Genomic DNA, 17,963 nt, shown 5'->3' with positions numbered 1-17,963 from the left:
ACCATTTTCCAGGAGAGCTCACGCCATCAGTTCCTGTGGCTTACAAACAGCTTCCCAGGCTTTGTGCAAGACACTGGTATCCAGAAAATTAACAGCAGCTAGCTCAGCCTTAAGGCACTCACATTATAGAGAATTTTTAGAAAGTCTTCACAAATCTACCTTCGTGTTACCTCTCCCTATAGCTTTTATTGGGTCATTCATTCATTCATTCAACAAATAGCTATGAAGTACCTACTCTGTGCCAACCAGGGGCTGAGCTGGAGGCTAGTAATACATTGGCAAGTAAATCAGAGAGTTGGCCCTTTAGTTCATTTACTCTCCAGTTCTCCCCCATGGTGTCCCATACAGGATAAATCTAATCATTCTGCCATATTCTCAGCTCTTTGTGGCAGATGTGAGATTTCTTACTCCTGGTTCTGCATTCAGCATGGTTCAAAGTCCCCTTGCCATCCCAGGAATGTTTCCCTGGACATGCTCCATGATGTAACAGTTACTATCACTCTTAAGTGTGGGCTGTACAGTGGGATTTCTGATTAGTTTAGATTGAAAGGCTGCCAGTAGATGGCCAGAAAACCTTCTTGCCCAGGACTTTTGTGTAAACCATGCTGGAGCCACTGGCTATTCAGCCATGACAACCAGCCAGCCACCAGTTGGTCCCATATACAGTCAATGAGACGCATGGGGACCCTTCTCTGTAACTCTATACAAATGTGGGTGATATTCTCCAAGGCATGGTTTGCCTTGTCCTGGTGACTTACTCTAAATGTCTGATATTCCTGAACTCCTGTTATACCAAAGCCCTTCTCAAGGGGATGGGGGATGCAGAGATGAAAAGGAGAAATTTCCACCCTCAAAAAGCTGAGAGCAGAAAAAGAGGTCACGTAACTCAGTGGAGGGAGAAGTGACTGGGGCTTAGAGATATAGAGGGGCCATCAAAGACACTTTGTCTGGAACTTAAGATTGGGAAGACTTGGATGGGCAGGAAAGATGGGAGACAGTTTTCCAGAAAAAGAGGATGAACAGGCCAGGCGCAGTGGCTCGCGCCTGTAATCCTAGCACTTTGGGAAGCCGAGGCAAGCGGATCACGAGATCAAGGATCGAGACTATCCTGGCCAACATGGTGAAACCCCATCTCTACTAAAAATACAAAAATTAGCTGGGTGTGGTGGCACACGCCTGTAGTCCCAGATACTCGGGAGGTTGAGGCAGGAGAATTGCTTGAACCTGGGCGGTGGAGGTTGCAGTGAGCCGAGATCGAGCCACTGTGCTCCAGCCTGGGTGACAAAAAAAAAGAGGATGAACACAAGAAAACACTCAGAAGCAGAAGTGGGCTCAAGAGAACTGGGTACAACTTCAGAAATGCAACAGCCAACAACAGGCCTGTCCCAAGTACTGGACCCCCAAAGAAATGAGTTTGAATGACACAAAATGTCAACCCAAAGAGCCAAATTGCATTTCTAAAGCCTGTAAGAGTGAAGTTTGTACTCCTCTATGCTAAAAATATTGTCTGCTTCTATTTTCATAACATCTCCACCAGTGGTTGTCAAACTTTAACCAGCATCAGAATCACCCAGAGGGCTTGCAAAAAAAATGCAGGTTTTCAGGCCCCACACCACAGTTTCTGATTCAAGCAGTCTGGGGTCAGGCCAGGGAGTCTGCATTTCTAACAAGTTCCCACATGACACTGATGCTGCTGGTCTGGGGACCACCCTTGGAAGACGGAATCACTGCTCCATAGCAATAGACAAGTTTTGTGGTGACTTCATCCTAGGTGAATGAAGCACCAGGTCACAAAACAGGATTTGATGAATTCAAGAGGAGCCAGTGTTTGGATTACTGTACTTCAAATCAGTTAGCATGCAGTTTTCTCCAATGTAATAAGCAAGTTCTGTTTGTTTTCCTAGTTCGCTCTTCTTTGCTGAGGTTTGTTTTAGGAGGATATCTAGGATGAAGGAGAGAGGAGAGACAAAAAGGAAAATATGCACACTGTGTTGCTTATGCCTGTGGGGAAGAGGCCAGTCCACGCGAAAAACAATGTTCGTAAAGGACAGATAAAAGTCACATGAAGTAATATCTATTGACATCTATTATGTGAAGGGAACCAAGCTTGGCACTTGGTATACAATATTTTACTTAATTCTCTCTCACACATTCACAAATCTATATACGCAAATTAGATAGACATCTACTATGTGCCGCCTACTGTGTTACTATTTGACCACCTACTATGTGCCACCAAGTATTATACCATATGCTTCCCATATAGTTGTGTCTTTTCATCCTTATAACCACACTACAAAGCAGTTACAAGTATCCCACTGTAGAGTAAAGAAAACAAAGCTCAGAGCAGTTAGGGATGTTGTCTGAACTCACCAAGTTGGAATGAAAAGTATAGGCCTTGAAATGTCAGCCCAGGTCTGCCTGACCCTGAAGCCCAAGTTCTTTCTGCTCTGCCCAGTGACCCAGAAAGGGCCAGATAGTGGAGTCTAGACTGAACACAAGGCCAACACTCCTAGACGCCAGCTGTCCAACTGGATTTATTCAACAAATAGCTATGAAGTTCCTGCTCTGAGCCACACAACTTGCCTGAAGAGCTAGAAACAGAACAGAGTCCTCTGGAGGTTTTTGAGCAGATGAAAGAGAGAATCAAAGGAGAAATTTTAGAAAATTAATCCAGTGCCTGTCAACCTAAAATAATCAAAAGGCTCAGGATCTGGTTAAAAGAGTTTTTTCAAGCATGGCATGTGAGAGCCATCTTCTGGGGACACACAAACACCAAAGAATGGCAATCAGTACTCCCAGTGCAGGGGGAAAATGAAGATCACTTATATAGCCAAAAATAGAGGTGCTGAACAGAATTACGACATTTTCCACACAAAGGCTAGTGTACAGATGTAAGATCTGATTGACTGCTATCGATTACACTCTCATGGGGTTGCTTAACATTCTATTGTAAAAAGGTAGCAGTCACAAGGGCCTCCTTCTCCAATGTCATTTACTCTAGGTTTGAATACAGACAAGGGAGTCTGGTTACTATGCAACATGTCAACACACAAGTCAGGAAGCAACTGTCTTTGCAGGAGAGAAGAAAAACAGCTATATCGCATGACCCAGTTTCCAAGGCTTAATTTTTCACTTCGGCATAATAAATTTAGAAAGCCCTGACATTTCATTTTCTTTTTTGTTTGTTTTTGTTTTGTTTTTGTTGTTGTTATTGTTTTAGACGGAGTCTCGCTCTGTCACCCAGGCTGGAGTGCAGTGGCGTGATCTCAGCTCACTACAACCTCCGCCTCCCAGGTTCAAGTGATTCTCCTGCCTCCGCCTCTGGCGTAGTTGGGATTACAGGCACATGCCACCATGCTTGGCTGATTTTGTATTTTTAGTAGAGACGAGGTTTCACCATGTTGGTCAGGCTGGTCTCAAACTCCTGACCTCAGATGATCCACCTGCCTCGGCCTCCCAAAGTGCTAGGATTACACGCGTGAACCACTGCGCCCGGCCCCATTTTCCTTTTACCACTGCCCAGTGTGCACCCTGGAGTGGGAACACTCCATCTTCATTTCGTATGCTCTCTAGCATGCAATACAGTGCCTTGTACATAATATTTACTCAATAAATAGAACACAAAAGAGTGAAGGGCTGGTGGTGTGTGCAGAACAAACCTGGCACAGAAGAGAGCAGGAGGAGGCTCTTACAAGAATCCAGGCAGGATGTGATGGAACCCAAACCCAGCCACCAGCAGTGCTGAAGTAAAGGAAGGCACAGAGGACATAGATGCTGCAGAAGGACTCTACAAGACAGGGAGAATTACTGTATATGGGGTCAAAGGAGGAAGAGAAACCGAAAGTGGCCCCAAGGTCACCCCCAAGTTCCTAGGACAATTGTGTGCTTCAAGGGAGCTGAGAAGTCAAAGGAAAGAGCTGGCTAGAGCGGGAGAAGCTGCATTCAAGTTTGGAGAGGATAAGTGTGAAATATAGCTACCTGGGACTGGCCACTAGGGGGGTCACAGGCAAAGGCCTGGGGCCAGGGCAGAGCAGCCTGGGTCACTGAGAAACCCTCCTCCTCAGAAGCTAAAACGTATTACACCTGGCAGGCAGGTAAAGCAGGTAAGCTTAGCCCAGGGGCTCATACTTGAATAGGAACAGTGATTCTAACTGGGAGAGTCTGTGTATCACCCCCTAGCCCCAGCGGGGAGGTGATGTTTGGAATATCTAAAACAGATGGTAGGGAAGCTATTTTAGTTAGAGGAAGTGTCATTTGAAAACAAGCATAACCTGTATTTGAAATGAGCTGTCTTTTAGTCATGATACGAGTTTGGTATTTACATTTTTGAAAGTTAAAACATTAAGTGAGAAGGTAAGATATCTTTATATTCATTAAGTGGGAAGGCATGGTTATGAAACACTGAATTAGGTAGAAAAAAGATACATTAAAAATGGTTTAATTTAAACAGGCTGAGAACTTCATGAGCTTCAAGCTGAGCTCATGAAGATTATAAGTGGCCATGAGAACAGATGAAATTGATTTTGTTCTTGGTCAGGAAGACAAAGAGAAGATGCTGGGGGGAAGGAGGGGAGGGTGGGGCACACACCATCAGCCTTAGGTATCACATATCATCGTCTACAAAAAAACTATCCAAATAAAAAATGCTCCTGTTCAGGAAAGTCCAGAAATTCACTTCAATCTTCTTGGCTTCCCAGTGTAGACAGTGGTGGGAGCAGGAGTGGGTCCTTCCCCAGAGCTCTCTCGGTGACTGCAGTGTCCACCCCAGCAGCCTGTAGCTGTTTACCCTTTCTCCTTTCCACTTTGCTGGAATTTGTGAGAAATGGCATTTGGTGTCAAAAAATACATAAGTGCATGGGCCTCATGAGCCGCAACTGATGTTACCACGTGAAGGCTGGGAAGAAATATCACACATCAGCCCACAGGCAGTGCAGGATTGGTGAACTGAAGAGGGACGGGCTAAGCACTAGGTGGCTCAGAACCAGATGTGGCCACCAGCCAAGGGAGCAGAAGCCTCAGGAGAAGGAAAATAAGAGACACCTGGTTGCAATTATTGTGGCCAAAGCAAAGCCTATTGTGCCACATTTAGGGCTATATCCATCCAGTCGGTGAGAGTATGTGAGGCAGAGAGGCCAGGGACAGGCACAGAATGTCCAGGCGGGAGAATCACTTGCAAGAAAAGATGTCTGGGATTTGGTACCAGAGGGAGCCCTAAGCTCTCAGGCTAGGATAACGAATGTAAGTAAAACCCCAGGGTCCAGGTGTCCTGACTGCACTGGTTACCCACCTGCCAGCCTCTAGCCTTCATTTTCTATGTACCTGAGTGGCACCTCCTGTCACACCTAGCCATGGGACCTCATAGGTAGAGCTTGTTAAGGGTGTGACCTGGCCAAGAAAGGTGGGGACAGGTCGGATCTCCACAACCCCATCACACTGAGGGTCAGGGAGGGTCATGGCCACTTCTTAAAACATGACTCTTGTGGGTTCCTCATTAGAAGAGCCCACCAAACAGTCTTGTCCTCTGACAGCCCAATGAATGCTTTTTTGGATTCAGTTAGGCTACCTGGAGTGAGAAACAGGCCTAATGACAACAGAATATGGCTTTTATTATTGCATGTACACGAACAAGGAATATGGCCAAACTTTCCAGCCACCAACGTAGAATCTAGGGCCCCGATGCTGAGAGTGGGTTCTGCTACTATCTCTTCAGCTCCTTTTTCTCTCTGGGAGGAAGAGATTGTACCTGCTGGTTCCTAGAGAGCCCCAATAAACCAATATCCACTGAACACCTTCTAGATGCCAGGAACATTAGATGCATTACCCCTCAACCACAGTGACAGGGAAATACAACTATCCTACTTCCACAAACAAGGAATAGGTCTCAAGAAAATGCAGTGACCTGGCCAACTTCACTCAGCAAGGTGGGTTCAAATCCCACTTCAGAGTCACCAAGGTGGGATTTGAACCCAAGTTTCCCTGACCCTAGAGAAGATCCACCTCCACCACACTATGCCACCATGAAGAAGGACCAGTTTTTCATTGCTCTTTGCACCAGGGCACATGGACAAGCTGAGACCCAAGAGTTTCATTCTTCTGGACACACTTGGTGCTTGCCGTAAACTGACTAGCATGGCGTGGGAGGCAGCAGCCTCTCTGGGCTGCTCCTCCACCTGCTTATAACTGCATCTGGCTGTGAACCACCTTGGCCAGTGCCAAAGCCACATCCGAGAGGCAGGCAGGGACTTGGAGTGCTCTGATGCAGCGGCAGCCCTCACGGCCAGCACCTCCAAGACAGCAGCAGAATAGACAACAGAAACATCAGTGGCAGCATCTCTCTAGAGAAAACTAAAGCCTAGAAGTGCCCCAGGACCAAGACCCCAGTCTCCAGTGCCCAATCTGGGCCTCTGCATTTGGGAGAGTGGGCGAGAATTCCATGGCTCCATGAAAGGGGCCAACTGGAGTGAGAGGAAAAACTTGGCAACTTGGCTCAGGCAATTCTCAACACGACCTTCCTTTGACGAGATTAGAATGCTAAGTGATGTGATTTTGCTCTTGGACAAAATAACAAGAGGCTGAAGATGCCAGAAACAAGGTAGGGACATGTTAGCTCTGAGCTGTTCTGAAAGAATTCAAACTTGGCAACTGGCATCACTTCCTTCCACCAGTCTATAGGGATCCCTGGGAAAGGTGAATACACATCCAACATCAGGAAGGGACCTTCATCCAGAGGCCCCAGAGCACCCCAGGGAGCTCCTGGAAGCAAGATGTCAGAGCCAGTGAGGACACAGGACCTGACGACCAGGACTCTCCGACATCTCACATACAACCAACACCGGGGGGACAGCACTTGGTGCAGGAAGGAGGTTTATTGACCACTTCATGCAGGGAACCCAGTTACATTTTTGGAGATTCTGAAACACTAGAATAGAACCAAAAGAACCAAGAAGAGACACCGGGAAAAATAATTGCTTTCATGGAAGATAATTACAACATTTTAGCAACAACAAAAAATACAGCTTAGAGGCATAGGCAGGGAGCCACTCCTTGGAAGTATCTGCTACCGGTTGATTTAGGGAAAATGCCTCAGTGAGTCTGGTCTTGAAGGAAGACTGAGCAAGGTGAGGGCACTCCTGACCCCAGTGCAACCAGCCTCAATCTCCTAACTCGGGCCTTCAGAATCATCTCCCCGTGCTGGCTCCATAGCCAGAGGGAGACCCACCAGTGACAGGGCCACAGCTTGGACAAGAAGTACAGGAGGCAGGCGTGGAACAGGGATTGCAGGGGAGTCTGCAGGGAGAGAAAGAAAAGTTACATTAAAAAGATGTCTCAGTGATTGATGGACAAGGGTAAGATCAGGGTGAAGGCTGGGCCTGCCACCAACAAGGCACACAGACCAGAGAATCTATACCAACAGTTCTCTCATCTGTGTCTTTCTACATCCAGGAATCCTTGGGGAAGACTTGGCTTAGGGACCTGGCTATCATTTAGAGAACATTTTCTCAATAATCCAGTCTGCACAGACCAGGAGAGGTTAATGAGTCACTGAGCAAGAGAGCACAGGAAGGCTTGTTTGTTAGGATGATATCTTCTGCAAGCACTTCCATTACCTCTGAGGAATTGCCTGACAGTCATGTGTGTGGCTTAGGAATTGCCCAAATCACACGTACTTGCAGTCCTCGCTCTCCAGAAGGTTCCGGTATGTGGCAATCTCGTTCTCCAACCGGGCCTTCACGTCCAGCAGCACCTGGTACTCCTGGTTCTGCCGCTCCAGGTCGGCCCGGATCTCGGACAACTGCTCTTCCAAGTTGCTAATGAGGCTCTGCATCTGGGCCAGCTCTGTGCCATAGCGGTCCTCGGCTTCACACAGGGAGTTCTGCAGACAATCCTTCTGTAATGGGAAATAATGGGGTAAGAGATCCAGGTGCCCCAAAACTCAGCAGTGAAAATCATGACCAAACTCATCACACATAGGGCAAATTCCAAAATGTCATAGGACATTCTCAGAGCTCTGGAGAAATAACTGTCAACATGACCATGACTTCTCTCTCATACACACAAATCTAACTTAAGGAACTGTCGTGTTCATCCCTGTATCCCCAGTGCTTGACAAAAAGCAGGCACCTTGTAAAATCTTGTGGAGTGAGTGCCTGAACTTCCGCACTGTGTTGTAAAGGAAGTGGACCTGATTTTCTGAAGAAACCATTTCCCTGGGTCACACTGAACTTGACAGCAAGACGTCTCCATCGGGTATAGAGGACCCCAGATCTTGACTTAATGTTGAAGTAACTGATTTGTGAGACTTTAAGAGATGCTACTACCAGGACATGGCACGGGGCATTTGCAGTGCAGTGAGGGTGAAGGACACGTACCAAGGTGTGCTGAGCTTGGCGCTCCACCTCCAGGGCATTCACCGTGCATCTCAGCTCCAGGATCTCCGACTGGCAGCACTGCAGCTCCTCGGAGCAGGACATGGCCTGCAGGCTGATGCCTTCAGACTGGAGCACAGAGAAACACAGTCACCTCCCTGCCTAGATGGAGGCCAGGTACTCCCTGGCTCTGTAACCGCCGCTCACCTGGGCTTGGAACCACTGTTCCACATCCTGGCGGTTGGTCTCCACCATGGCCTCGTACTGAGCCCGCATCTCCCCCAACACCCTGTTCAGGTCAATGGTGGGCTCAATGTCCAGCTCGATCCGGAACTTCTCCCCCAGCTGACTCCTCAGAATCTTTACTTCCTGCAGAAATGAGGAAGCGATAGACAGCCTGCGTGAGGAAACGGCCTTTGATGGAGCAGACAGCACCAGGACTCCGTCCCTGGCAAGCAGTAGGAGGGGAGTCCCACACATAAGCAAATGGGAAAGTCTTGCCCAGAGTGCATTTGGGAGAGCCCACCTGGACACCTTCCTCATGCCCAAGGCAAGTCTGCACTTTCCGCAGAGGCCCTCTGGACCCTCAGACCCACCTCAGCCCTGCATCCTTAGGCCAGCTGAGCCCAGGCAATGCTCTGAGAGCCCCAGGGCCGGGGAGCTCCCCTGTCTGCCCAGCGCCCTCTCCAGGAGTCTGAGCAGCCAGGGCCACACCTGCTCGTGGTTGCTCTTGAGGGAGAGGTGCTCCTCCTTCAGGGACTCCTGCTGGGCCTCCAGGTCGGCCTTGGCCAGGGTCGCGTCATCCAGGAGCTTCTGCGTCCCGCACTTGTCCGCCTCCACCAGCTGGCGCAGGGAGTGCTCACTCTCCAGCCTTCCGTCACAGGAGGTACAGGGTCAAAAAGAATGCCCCAAGAGCCCCTCTCAGCTGCCCTGGCTTCCTACCTCCCACACCACCTTGGATCCTCATTTGTTCACGTGGGCAGTATACACTATTCTCAACCGTGCAGCGACACAGTTTGTAGTCAGGACATTATGCCCATTGACCAGATGGAAGACTGAGGCTCAGAAACAAAACACGAGTTGTTCAGAATTCCATGCCCAGTTAATAGTAAATGCATGGACTCATCCTAAGTGTTCTGACTTCAAATGCAGCATTTATTCTGCCATAATAGGAATCATTTGGCCAGGAAAAAGAATGGCTAAAAATAAGCCTCTGGACCTTCAGTTTGCTGCTTTTCCTCTTGGATTCATTATTTCTCATTGTTTTCTTGCTTTTCCCCTTCATTCAAGCACAACTCTAGCTACCAAGGAGCTTCAATGACAATTCCTCCAGCTGATGGATTTGGCCAAGAGTCAGTGAGTCTAGCAACAACCTATGCATTGACAGTTTATTTTTGTGATGACTCAATTTTACTTCTGATTGAAAAGCAAAATCCTCTTATCTTCTAGATATGGGAGAAAGTGACATAGGTTCTAACCAATCTAGACTACAGCCCTTCTTTTTCTTTCAATGCTTATATTCTCTTTCCTCCTATATAATGACCATTTCTAGCAACAGGCTAATTTAAGGTGTGGAGAGAAATATTCTTCTAGTCAAAAACTGTTTTTGAACACCTACAATATAAGACTGAGTAATGGGGCGGGCCCTTGGAAATACAGCAGGAGAGAAGTCACACTGACCCTCCTCATCCTGACTTACTTGATCCTAAAGTCATCAGCAGCCAGCTTCGCGTTGTCAATTTGTACAATCAGCCTGGCATTCTCAGCCTTGCTGCACAAGATCTGAGGAAAATGGAAAGACGGTTCACACACAAAGCACCATACTCTAAGCTCCCACTCCACATGTGGTATTTACGCTCATGTCCAAGAGAAACCAAGAACCCAAAGCTCTCTGGACCTTATGCAGATTCCTCCTGCGAAGGCTTCTGCCTTCTCAGACCCAGCATGCCCAGGCGATCCCACACCTCACCTTCTGCTGGAGCTCCTCGATTGTACGGAAGTAGGACTGGTAGTCAGGGCACACGGTGGACTCGTGGCACTTGCTCCTCTCGAGGAGTGTGGTCTCCAGCTCTGCATTCTCCTGCTCCAGCTGGCGCACCTTCTCCAGGTAGTTGGCCAGGCGGTCATTCAGGAACTGCATGGTCTCCTTCTCATGGCCATTCAGGGTGTTTTTGCCGTAGGCCCCACAGATTCCGATGTTGCCGGGAATGTGACAGGTCCCTGGCAAGGGACAAGCAGTGTGACAGGTTGGGGGCAGACAGAGGCTGGGGCGGCCCAGGGGAGTCAACCCCACACGGACTCTGTTGGCGTGTGCCACGTTGGCCAAGAGGCACATGGAGGCAGCATTGGCCTCTGCCCCGGGCTGGCACCCAACATCGATAGGAGAGACAGAGACATTTCTTGCTCCAGGAGCCATGGTGCAACCCAGAGGGCATGAGGAGGTGCTGTAGAAGGAGGTCATGGTGTAGGGCTGAGGCTGCACAGGAGTTTCAGATCAGCTGGGAAGGCTGAGCCACTGAGACTGAAGCCGCCTCTCCTCCCAACCCTTTTATACCCCATCCTGGGTGGGTGTTGGCTCCAGTGCTTTGACCTCCTGCCTTGATTATCTACCTGTTGTGGTGCCATCATCCTGTTACTCAGCTGCTGAGTTTACCATGAGAAGTTCCTCAGCTCATTAAAGCAATGTTGACAAATCTGAGATGCCTCTTGGCTCTTTGATATCAGGTTAGCTGTTGGTGGGAAGTCAGAGACTCATTGTTTCTGCTCAACAAACACCAGCAGTTGATTCAGGCCCCAGTTGCTCTCTCTGGACTATGGTCTCTGTGGATGTGGTCACAATGAAGGCTCAAATCTTTCCGTCAGTAATTTGTGTAGCAGGAGACACAGAGAACCAATGGGACCCAGTGGATCTTTCGCCTGTGCAAGACTCAATCAGCCTTTCCTTTGAAGAGAAAATATCAGTTAATAAAACCAATGCATCTACTGATATTTGACGATTGAGAGGCGCCTTTTTTTCTTTCTTCTTTCACATTGCATACTCCCTTGAGAAGCAATAACATCCGGAAGCAATGGCACTAATTAAGTTTTGGTTGATTAGTCAGAATCAGCTATTCATTCATTTGTTCATTCATTTATTGGTTCAGCATGCTTTCTGAATATCCCCCATAACTCAGGCAGTGTGCTGGTTCCTGGACACGCAATGTTCCCTGTTCATCAGGAGTAAACAATGCCTCTGAAATCTCTGGGTGTTCTACACAAACTTGAATGAGAACCATAGATCAACAAGAGTTAGTGAAAGACAGGGGATCTATAGTTCTGGCCAAGGAAGTATCTAGAAAGAAACCACTAACAAAGAAAAATCTTATTGGATCCAGGAAAGGGAGATTGGGCACAGAGCTCAAGCAGTATTCAAATGAAAGGTCCAGAACTAACATTGATTGAGTACTTAGGTGTGCTAGGCATTCTACTGTGTTCTTTCCTATCTAACCCTTACCACCTATGAGGTGGTTACTCATTGCCTCAATGTACAGATGAGAAAACTAGAGTGAAGTACATTTGTACATTTTCTGATTGACAGTTAGTGAACTGGCAAAGGCTCGATTCAGTCTCATGTCTGCTAGGCCCATTCTCTTTTCACTTCATCATGGCCCCCGGTGAGAACAATGGTGTCATTGCCCCGTCAGTGCTAGGCCTAAGGAGAGGGCAAGAAGGGGCTTAGTTACTGGATGAGAAATTGTGGTGAAAAGAAAATTACTGAAGGTCTTTGTGTTCCAGCAAAGGAAAAGATTTAAATACTATGGCAGTGACGACAAGAAAATGCACTTTAAAAAGTTAAACTAGGCCGGGCGCAGTGGCTCACGCCTGTAATCCCTGTACTTTGGGAGGCCAAGGCAGGCGGATCACCTGAGGTCAGGAGTTCGAGACCAGCATGAACAACATGGAGAAACCCGGTCTCTACTAAAAATATAAAATTAGCTGGGCATGGTGGTACATGCCTGTAATCCCAGCTACTCAGGAGGCTGAGGCAGGAGAATTGCTTGAACCCGGGAGGCGGAGGTTTCCGTGAGCCAAGATTGCACCATTGCACTCCAGCCTGAGCAACAAGAGTGACACTTTGTCTCAAAAAAGAAAAAAATAGTTACGCTAGTTTGTAACATATGCATCATTTAAGACAGGGTGCGTCCTGAGAAATGCGTCGTTAAGAGATTTCTTCACTGTGGAAACATTATAGGGTGAACTCACACAAACCTAGATGGTAGAGCCTACTACACACCTAGACTGTATAGCACAGCCTATAGCACTTGGCTACAAACCTGTACAGCATGTTGCTGTACTGAGTATCATAGGCAACTATTATTAACACGATAATATTTGTGTATCTAAACATAGAAAAGGTAATGCATTGCACTACGACATTATAACCACTTCCACATCACTAGAGAATAGGAATTTTCAGCATCATTATAATCTTGTGGGACCACCGCCCGTATATGTGGTCTGTCGTTGACAGAAACATTCTGACTGTATATCCCAAATCCCAGAGATTTCCAGTAGAGCTGGAAAACAAGTCAACCAATGAGGGTGTGGCCAGGAGTCATCCCTCCCAAGTGGTAGAGGGAAACCAGAAGGACCATGGGACAAGCTCTAAAAGAGTATAAATAACCTCTTTTAAAAAAAAAAAAATCCCAATTAGTGGGAAAACAAATGGCTGATACTAGTAGCAAAACCTTAAGTCTTTGAAATTGACATACTGGAAATGAGCCATTATTAAGATTTTAAATGAAAATAATAGGATTTAGATATAAAATAGGAAGCAAAATACAATAAACAGAAATCGTGTAGCCAAATATGCATCAAATATGCATTCCCTTCAGCTACACTTTTTTCCCCTGAAATACAAGTTTTAGAAAATCTTAGAAGAGGGGTGGGCGCAGGACTTAATGCTGGGAAGCGACAACTTCGGGGCTGAATTTACTTGAATGGATTACAAATTGCATTGTTACGCAGCTAAAAAAAACTTTATGTATGAAAAATGATAATAGCCTTACACTGAGTACAAATAATACTTAAAAGCATGTGAAGATGTAAACATCTGTGATGTTACTTATAAAAAAAAAGTTTAGGTTTTTTTTCCGTAAGTTATTGGGGTACAGGTGGTATTTTTTCCATAAGTGGTGGGGTTTTTTTCCATAAGTATTGGGGCACAGGTGGGTTACGTGAGTAAGTTATTTGGTGGTGATTTGTGAGATTTTGGTGCACCCATCAGCCAAGCAGTATACACTGCATCCTATTTGTAGTCTTTTATCCCTCACCCGCTCCCTTCCCCCGAAGTCCCCAAAGTCCATTGTATCATTCTTATGCCTTTGCATCCTCATAGCTTAGCTCCCACATATCAGTGACAATATATGATGTTTGGTTTTCCATTCCTGAGTTACTTCACTTAGAATAATAGTCTCCAATCTCATCCAGGTCACTACAAGTGCCATTAATTCATCCTTTTTATGGCTGAGTAGTATTTCCTCATATATATGTACCACAGTTTCTTTTTTTTTTTTTTTTTTTTTTGAGATAGAGCTTCACTCTTGTAACCCAGGCTGGAGTGCAGTGGCACCATCTCGGCTCACTGCAACCTCCACCTCCCAGGTTCAAGAGATTCTCCTGCCTCAGCTTCCCGAGTAGCTGGGATTACAGGTGCCACCACCATGCCCGGCTAATTTTTGTATTTTTAGTAAAGAAGGTGTTTTGCCATGTTGGCCAGGCTGGTCTTGAACTCCTGACCTCAGGTGATCCACCCGCCTTGGCCTCCCAAAGTGCTGGGATTACAGGTGTGAGCCACTGTGCCCAGCCCACAGTTTCTTTATCCACTCACTGATGGATGGGCATTTGGGTTGGTTCTGTGATTTTGCAATTGTGAATTGTGCTGCTACAAATGTGTGTGTGCAAGTATCTTTTTAGCATAATGACTTCTTTTCCTCTGAGTAGATACCCAGTAGTGGGATTGTTGGATCAAATGATAGTTCTACTTTTAGTTCTTTAAGGAATCTCCACACTGTTTTCCATAGTGGCTGTACTAGTTTACGTTCCCACCAGCCGTGTAGAAGTGTCCCCTGATCACCACATCCACTCCAACATCTATTGTTTTTTTTATTTTTTTGATTATGGCCATTCTTGCAGGAGCAAGGTCGTATCGCATTGTGATTTCGATTTGCATTTCCCTGATCATTAGTGATGTTGAGCATTTTTTTAAAGTTTATATATGTATCTTTTGAAGTATTGAAAGGAAACTAGTACTTTATATTCTTTATCATATCATGTTTTATAATTGTTGAATATGTTCCTGTTTATTTTTCTCTGTCCTGTTGTGTAGCCTTAAGAAGTGTTTCAAAAAAAAAACCAAACATATCTGAATGTATAAAATAAGAGTAAATGCCCTACAAGTTATGATGCCACATTATACATAAAACTGTGTGCATATATTTTTAAACAGCATAAATACATCTTTGCTCTCAGAAAAAGTTGAACATGCATCCCCGTGAAAACCACAAGGGAGTCAGGGGATGACGGTGTTGATGAAACCTGGGCTCTTGGAATTCTCTCAAGGAGAAATAAGGGTTCTGGAATTCTTCCCAAGAGGAAAACCCACTGTGGGTCAGCTGTGGCTCCAGCGGCCCTGAGGTCAGCTATGACTCATTCTTTACTGGGGCAATCCTTAGAGGGCCTCTCCCTGCCAGGCCATCCCTCAGAGGCCTCTGGGTGCAATCTGCATTTTCCATCTTCAAAGACCCCTTTGTTCCTATCTTCCGCCTCAACACATAGCATCACTATAATCCAGAGAATTGAAGCATTAAAATTCTTCCCTTTGATTTGCTAAATAGGAACCCTCTCTTGACCCTATCCTCTGGCAGGATTTTATCCCGTTGGCTAAAATCATGGTTCCTTCTGTCTCAGAACATATGACACTTGTTAATTCTTAAGCATCACAGCTGAAGCTTTGCATCCTTTGCGTCCTGACACACCTCTCCAAAGCTTGATATGTGTCTCTGGCTTGGGCTCTGCATGGTCCATTTTGCATAACGACATAGACACTGCCTAGTCCTTTGTACAGCAGAGGGCTCTTCTGATTTTCTTCAGTCTCAAAGGAACAGGCAGTAGGTGGAAGGCATGAGGCAGGCGTCTGGGATGTACTCAGCTGTGTAGGTGGGAAGGAGCCCATCCTTGACATCGCAGATGATCAGATGAGCCTCCTCTTCCTCCCTTTTTTTTTTTTTTTTTTGAGACAGAGTCTCGCCCTATTACCCAGGCTGCAGTGCAATGCAATGGCATGATCTCGGCTCACTACGACCTCCACCTCCCGGGTTCAAACGATTCTCCTGCCTCGGCCTCCTTAGTAGCTGGGATTACAGGCACCCACCACCACACCCAGCTAATTTTTGTATTTTTAGTAGAGATGGGGTTTCACCATGTTGGCCAGACTGGTCTTGAACTCCTGACCTCGTGATCCATCCACCTCAGCCTCCCAAAGTGCTGGCATTACAGGCATGAGCCACCGTGCCCGGCCCTCTTGCTCCTCTTTAAAAAGAGTTTCTGGCCCCTGAAAATAAACATATATTCCAAGTTGCATGAAGGGAAGTATCAGAGATGAAGAGAGAAGACAGAGGTAGTCCTGCAGCCCTCCTTCCTTCACAGGGGCCACCTCTTCTCTCTTCAGGATTAAAAGATTTTGAGCTGTAATCTCTCTTCAGGCAGAGGGGAAACACTGGGTTCAGAACAGCATCACTTGGTGCCATGGTGCAGACGCATCTCTGAGTCTGACCGTTCTGACGCATCTCTGAGTGAGACAGAAGCAGAGGCACTGGGCGGTCCACAGGGTGTGAGTCTAATCTGCAACCACCTGCTCCAGCTGCAGAGGAAAAATTCTGAAGACACCTAAGGAAACAGGAGCTGCCCACACACTGCATCCTGATGTGAATTACACCAGGAAAACATCTGCAAACCACGACCAGCAGTGTGTCCTGATAGCACTGTGCCTGCAAGGCTCTCAGACTTGCTGGGTGAAAACAGAGTCTGAGGAAGGATACCCCAAAACACCTTTATCATTTCAAAAGTCCACCTCAGAAGGCTTTGGGGAAAAAAAGTCACCGTTTTCTTTTCTATTAAATAGGATTTTAAAATCTAGTTACTTGGGAAACTTTGGTTTGATTTTAAGTATTTTTTAAATTATTATTCTGCTTTATTCTTTTTTTGTTTTTCTTTTCTTTTTAGATGGAGTTTTGCTCTTGTTGCCCAAGCTGGAGAGCAGTGGTCTGATCTTGGCTCACTGCAACCTCCGTCTCCTGGATTCAAGAGATTCTCCTGCCTCCGCCTCCTGAATAGCTGGGATTACAGGCGTACGCCACCAAGTCCGGCTAATTTTTTGTATTTTTAGCAGAGATGGAGTTTCACCATGTTAGCCAGGCTGGTCTCCAACTCCTGACCTCAGGTGATCCACCCACCTCGGCCTCCCAAAGTGCTGGGATTACAGGAGTGAGCCACAGCACCCTGCCTAGTTTGCTTTATTCTTATCCCAGGTCTTAAGGTCATCAGAGACTAAATACTGAAAAAGTTATCTTCATTTCCCCTCTCCTTTGTTCCCTGATCCTAGAGTTTCTTTATCTACATGCTAAGGCAGGACATTTCCCCTTATTTACCTCATACCAAGACCTATTACAAAATCCTTTAATGCAGCATAGTAGAGGTTTAAGACAGTGAATTTTGGATCCAGCCTGCCTGGGTTCAGATTCTGGTTCTATCATTTATTAGCTGTGTGAACTTGGGCTGGTGACTTGACCTCTCTGTGCCTCAAATTCTGCTTATGCACAATGGAGTGACAATAGCACCTAGCTAATGGATTTAAGTTTTAAAAAAATCCATACCTGTAAATCACGTAAAATAGTGTCTAGCACAGAGTACATGGTAAGCACTAAATAAGTGTTGTGTTTTTTAATGGATTTTACTGTTACTGGTGTGTTTACATGCTTACACCATTCATAATTCAAAAATGCTTATTAAATTACTTATTTTTTACTTATTTAAGTTAGCAGAGATCAGAAGTTTAGTCTTACTAAAAAGCTTTTGCACAGCAAAAGAAACAACAGAGTGAAAACACAACCTACTGAATGGGAGAAAGAATTGTAAATCATATATCTGATAAAGGGTTAGCCTCCAAAATATATAAGGAAGTCCTACAACTCAACTGTGAAAAATAATTTTTTTTAATTTAAAAATGGGCTAAGGATTTCTATAGACATTTCTCTAAAGTAGACGTACAAACGGCCATCAGGTATATGAAAAAATGCTCAAAGTCACTAGCCATAAGGGAAATGCAAATCAAAGCCATGAGACATCACTTCACACCACTCAGGATGGCTACTATCAAAAAAAAAAAAGGCAACTAGTATTGGTGAGGATATAGAGGAGTTGGAACCATTGCACGCTGTTGGGAAAATGTAAAATGACGCAGCCACTATGGAAAACAGTATGGAGATTCCTCAAAGAATTAAAAATAGAATTACCATATGAGCCAACAATCTCACTTCAGGGTATTTATCCAAAAGA

General features: G+C 46.0%; 1 protein-coding gene across 1 annotated transcript; it reads right to left on the bottom strand.

Moving 5' to 3' along the window:
• Positions 1 to 6,850: 6,850 nt before the first annotated feature.
• Positions 6,851 to 10,892, bottom strand: LOC100972806 (keratin, type I cuticular Ha7). The gene is made up of 7 exons (XM_003813831.5): positions 10,339 to 10,892; positions 10,069 to 10,151; positions 9,084 to 9,240; positions 8,577 to 8,738; positions 8,373 to 8,498; positions 7,671 to 7,891; positions 6,851 to 7,290 (listed from the first exon to the last, which is right to left on the bottom strand). The coding sequence occupies exons 1-7, from the start codon at positions 10,828 to 10,830 to the stop codon at positions 7,182 to 7,184; spliced, it is 1,350 nt and encodes a 449-aa protein (XP_003813879.2). The 5' UTR covers positions 10,831 to 10,892; the 3' UTR covers positions 6,851 to 7,181.
• Positions 10,893 to 17,963: the final 7,071 nt, after the last annotated feature.

Source organism: Pan paniscus, chromosome 19 (assembly GCF_029289425.2).
Source record: "Pan paniscus chromosome 19, NHGRI_mPanPan1-v2.0_pri, whole genome shotgun sequence".
NCBI classification, from domain to species: domain Eukaryota; kingdom Metazoa; phylum Chordata; class Mammalia; order Primates; family Hominidae; genus Pan; species Pan paniscus.
The sequence above is the reverse complement of the archived record's forward strand: the minus strand, read 5'-3'. Positions and strand labels throughout refer to the sequence as shown.

Excerpts from the sequence above, each read along its gene's own strand:
- LOC100972806 (XM_003813831.5), bottom strand. The coding sequence starts at position 10,830 with ATGACCTCCTTCTACAGCACCTCCTCATGCCCTCTGGGTTGCACCATG. Across the intron at positions 10,152-10,338 it reads TCGAGGAGCTCCAGCAGAAG|ATCTTGTGCAGCAAGGCTGA; the intron begins GTGAGGTGTGGG and ends CATTTTCCTCAG. Across the intron at positions 8,739-9,083 it reads TCAAGAGCAACCACGAGCAG|GAAGTAAAGATTCTGAGGAG; the intron begins GTGTGGCCCTGG and ends TCATTTCTGCAG.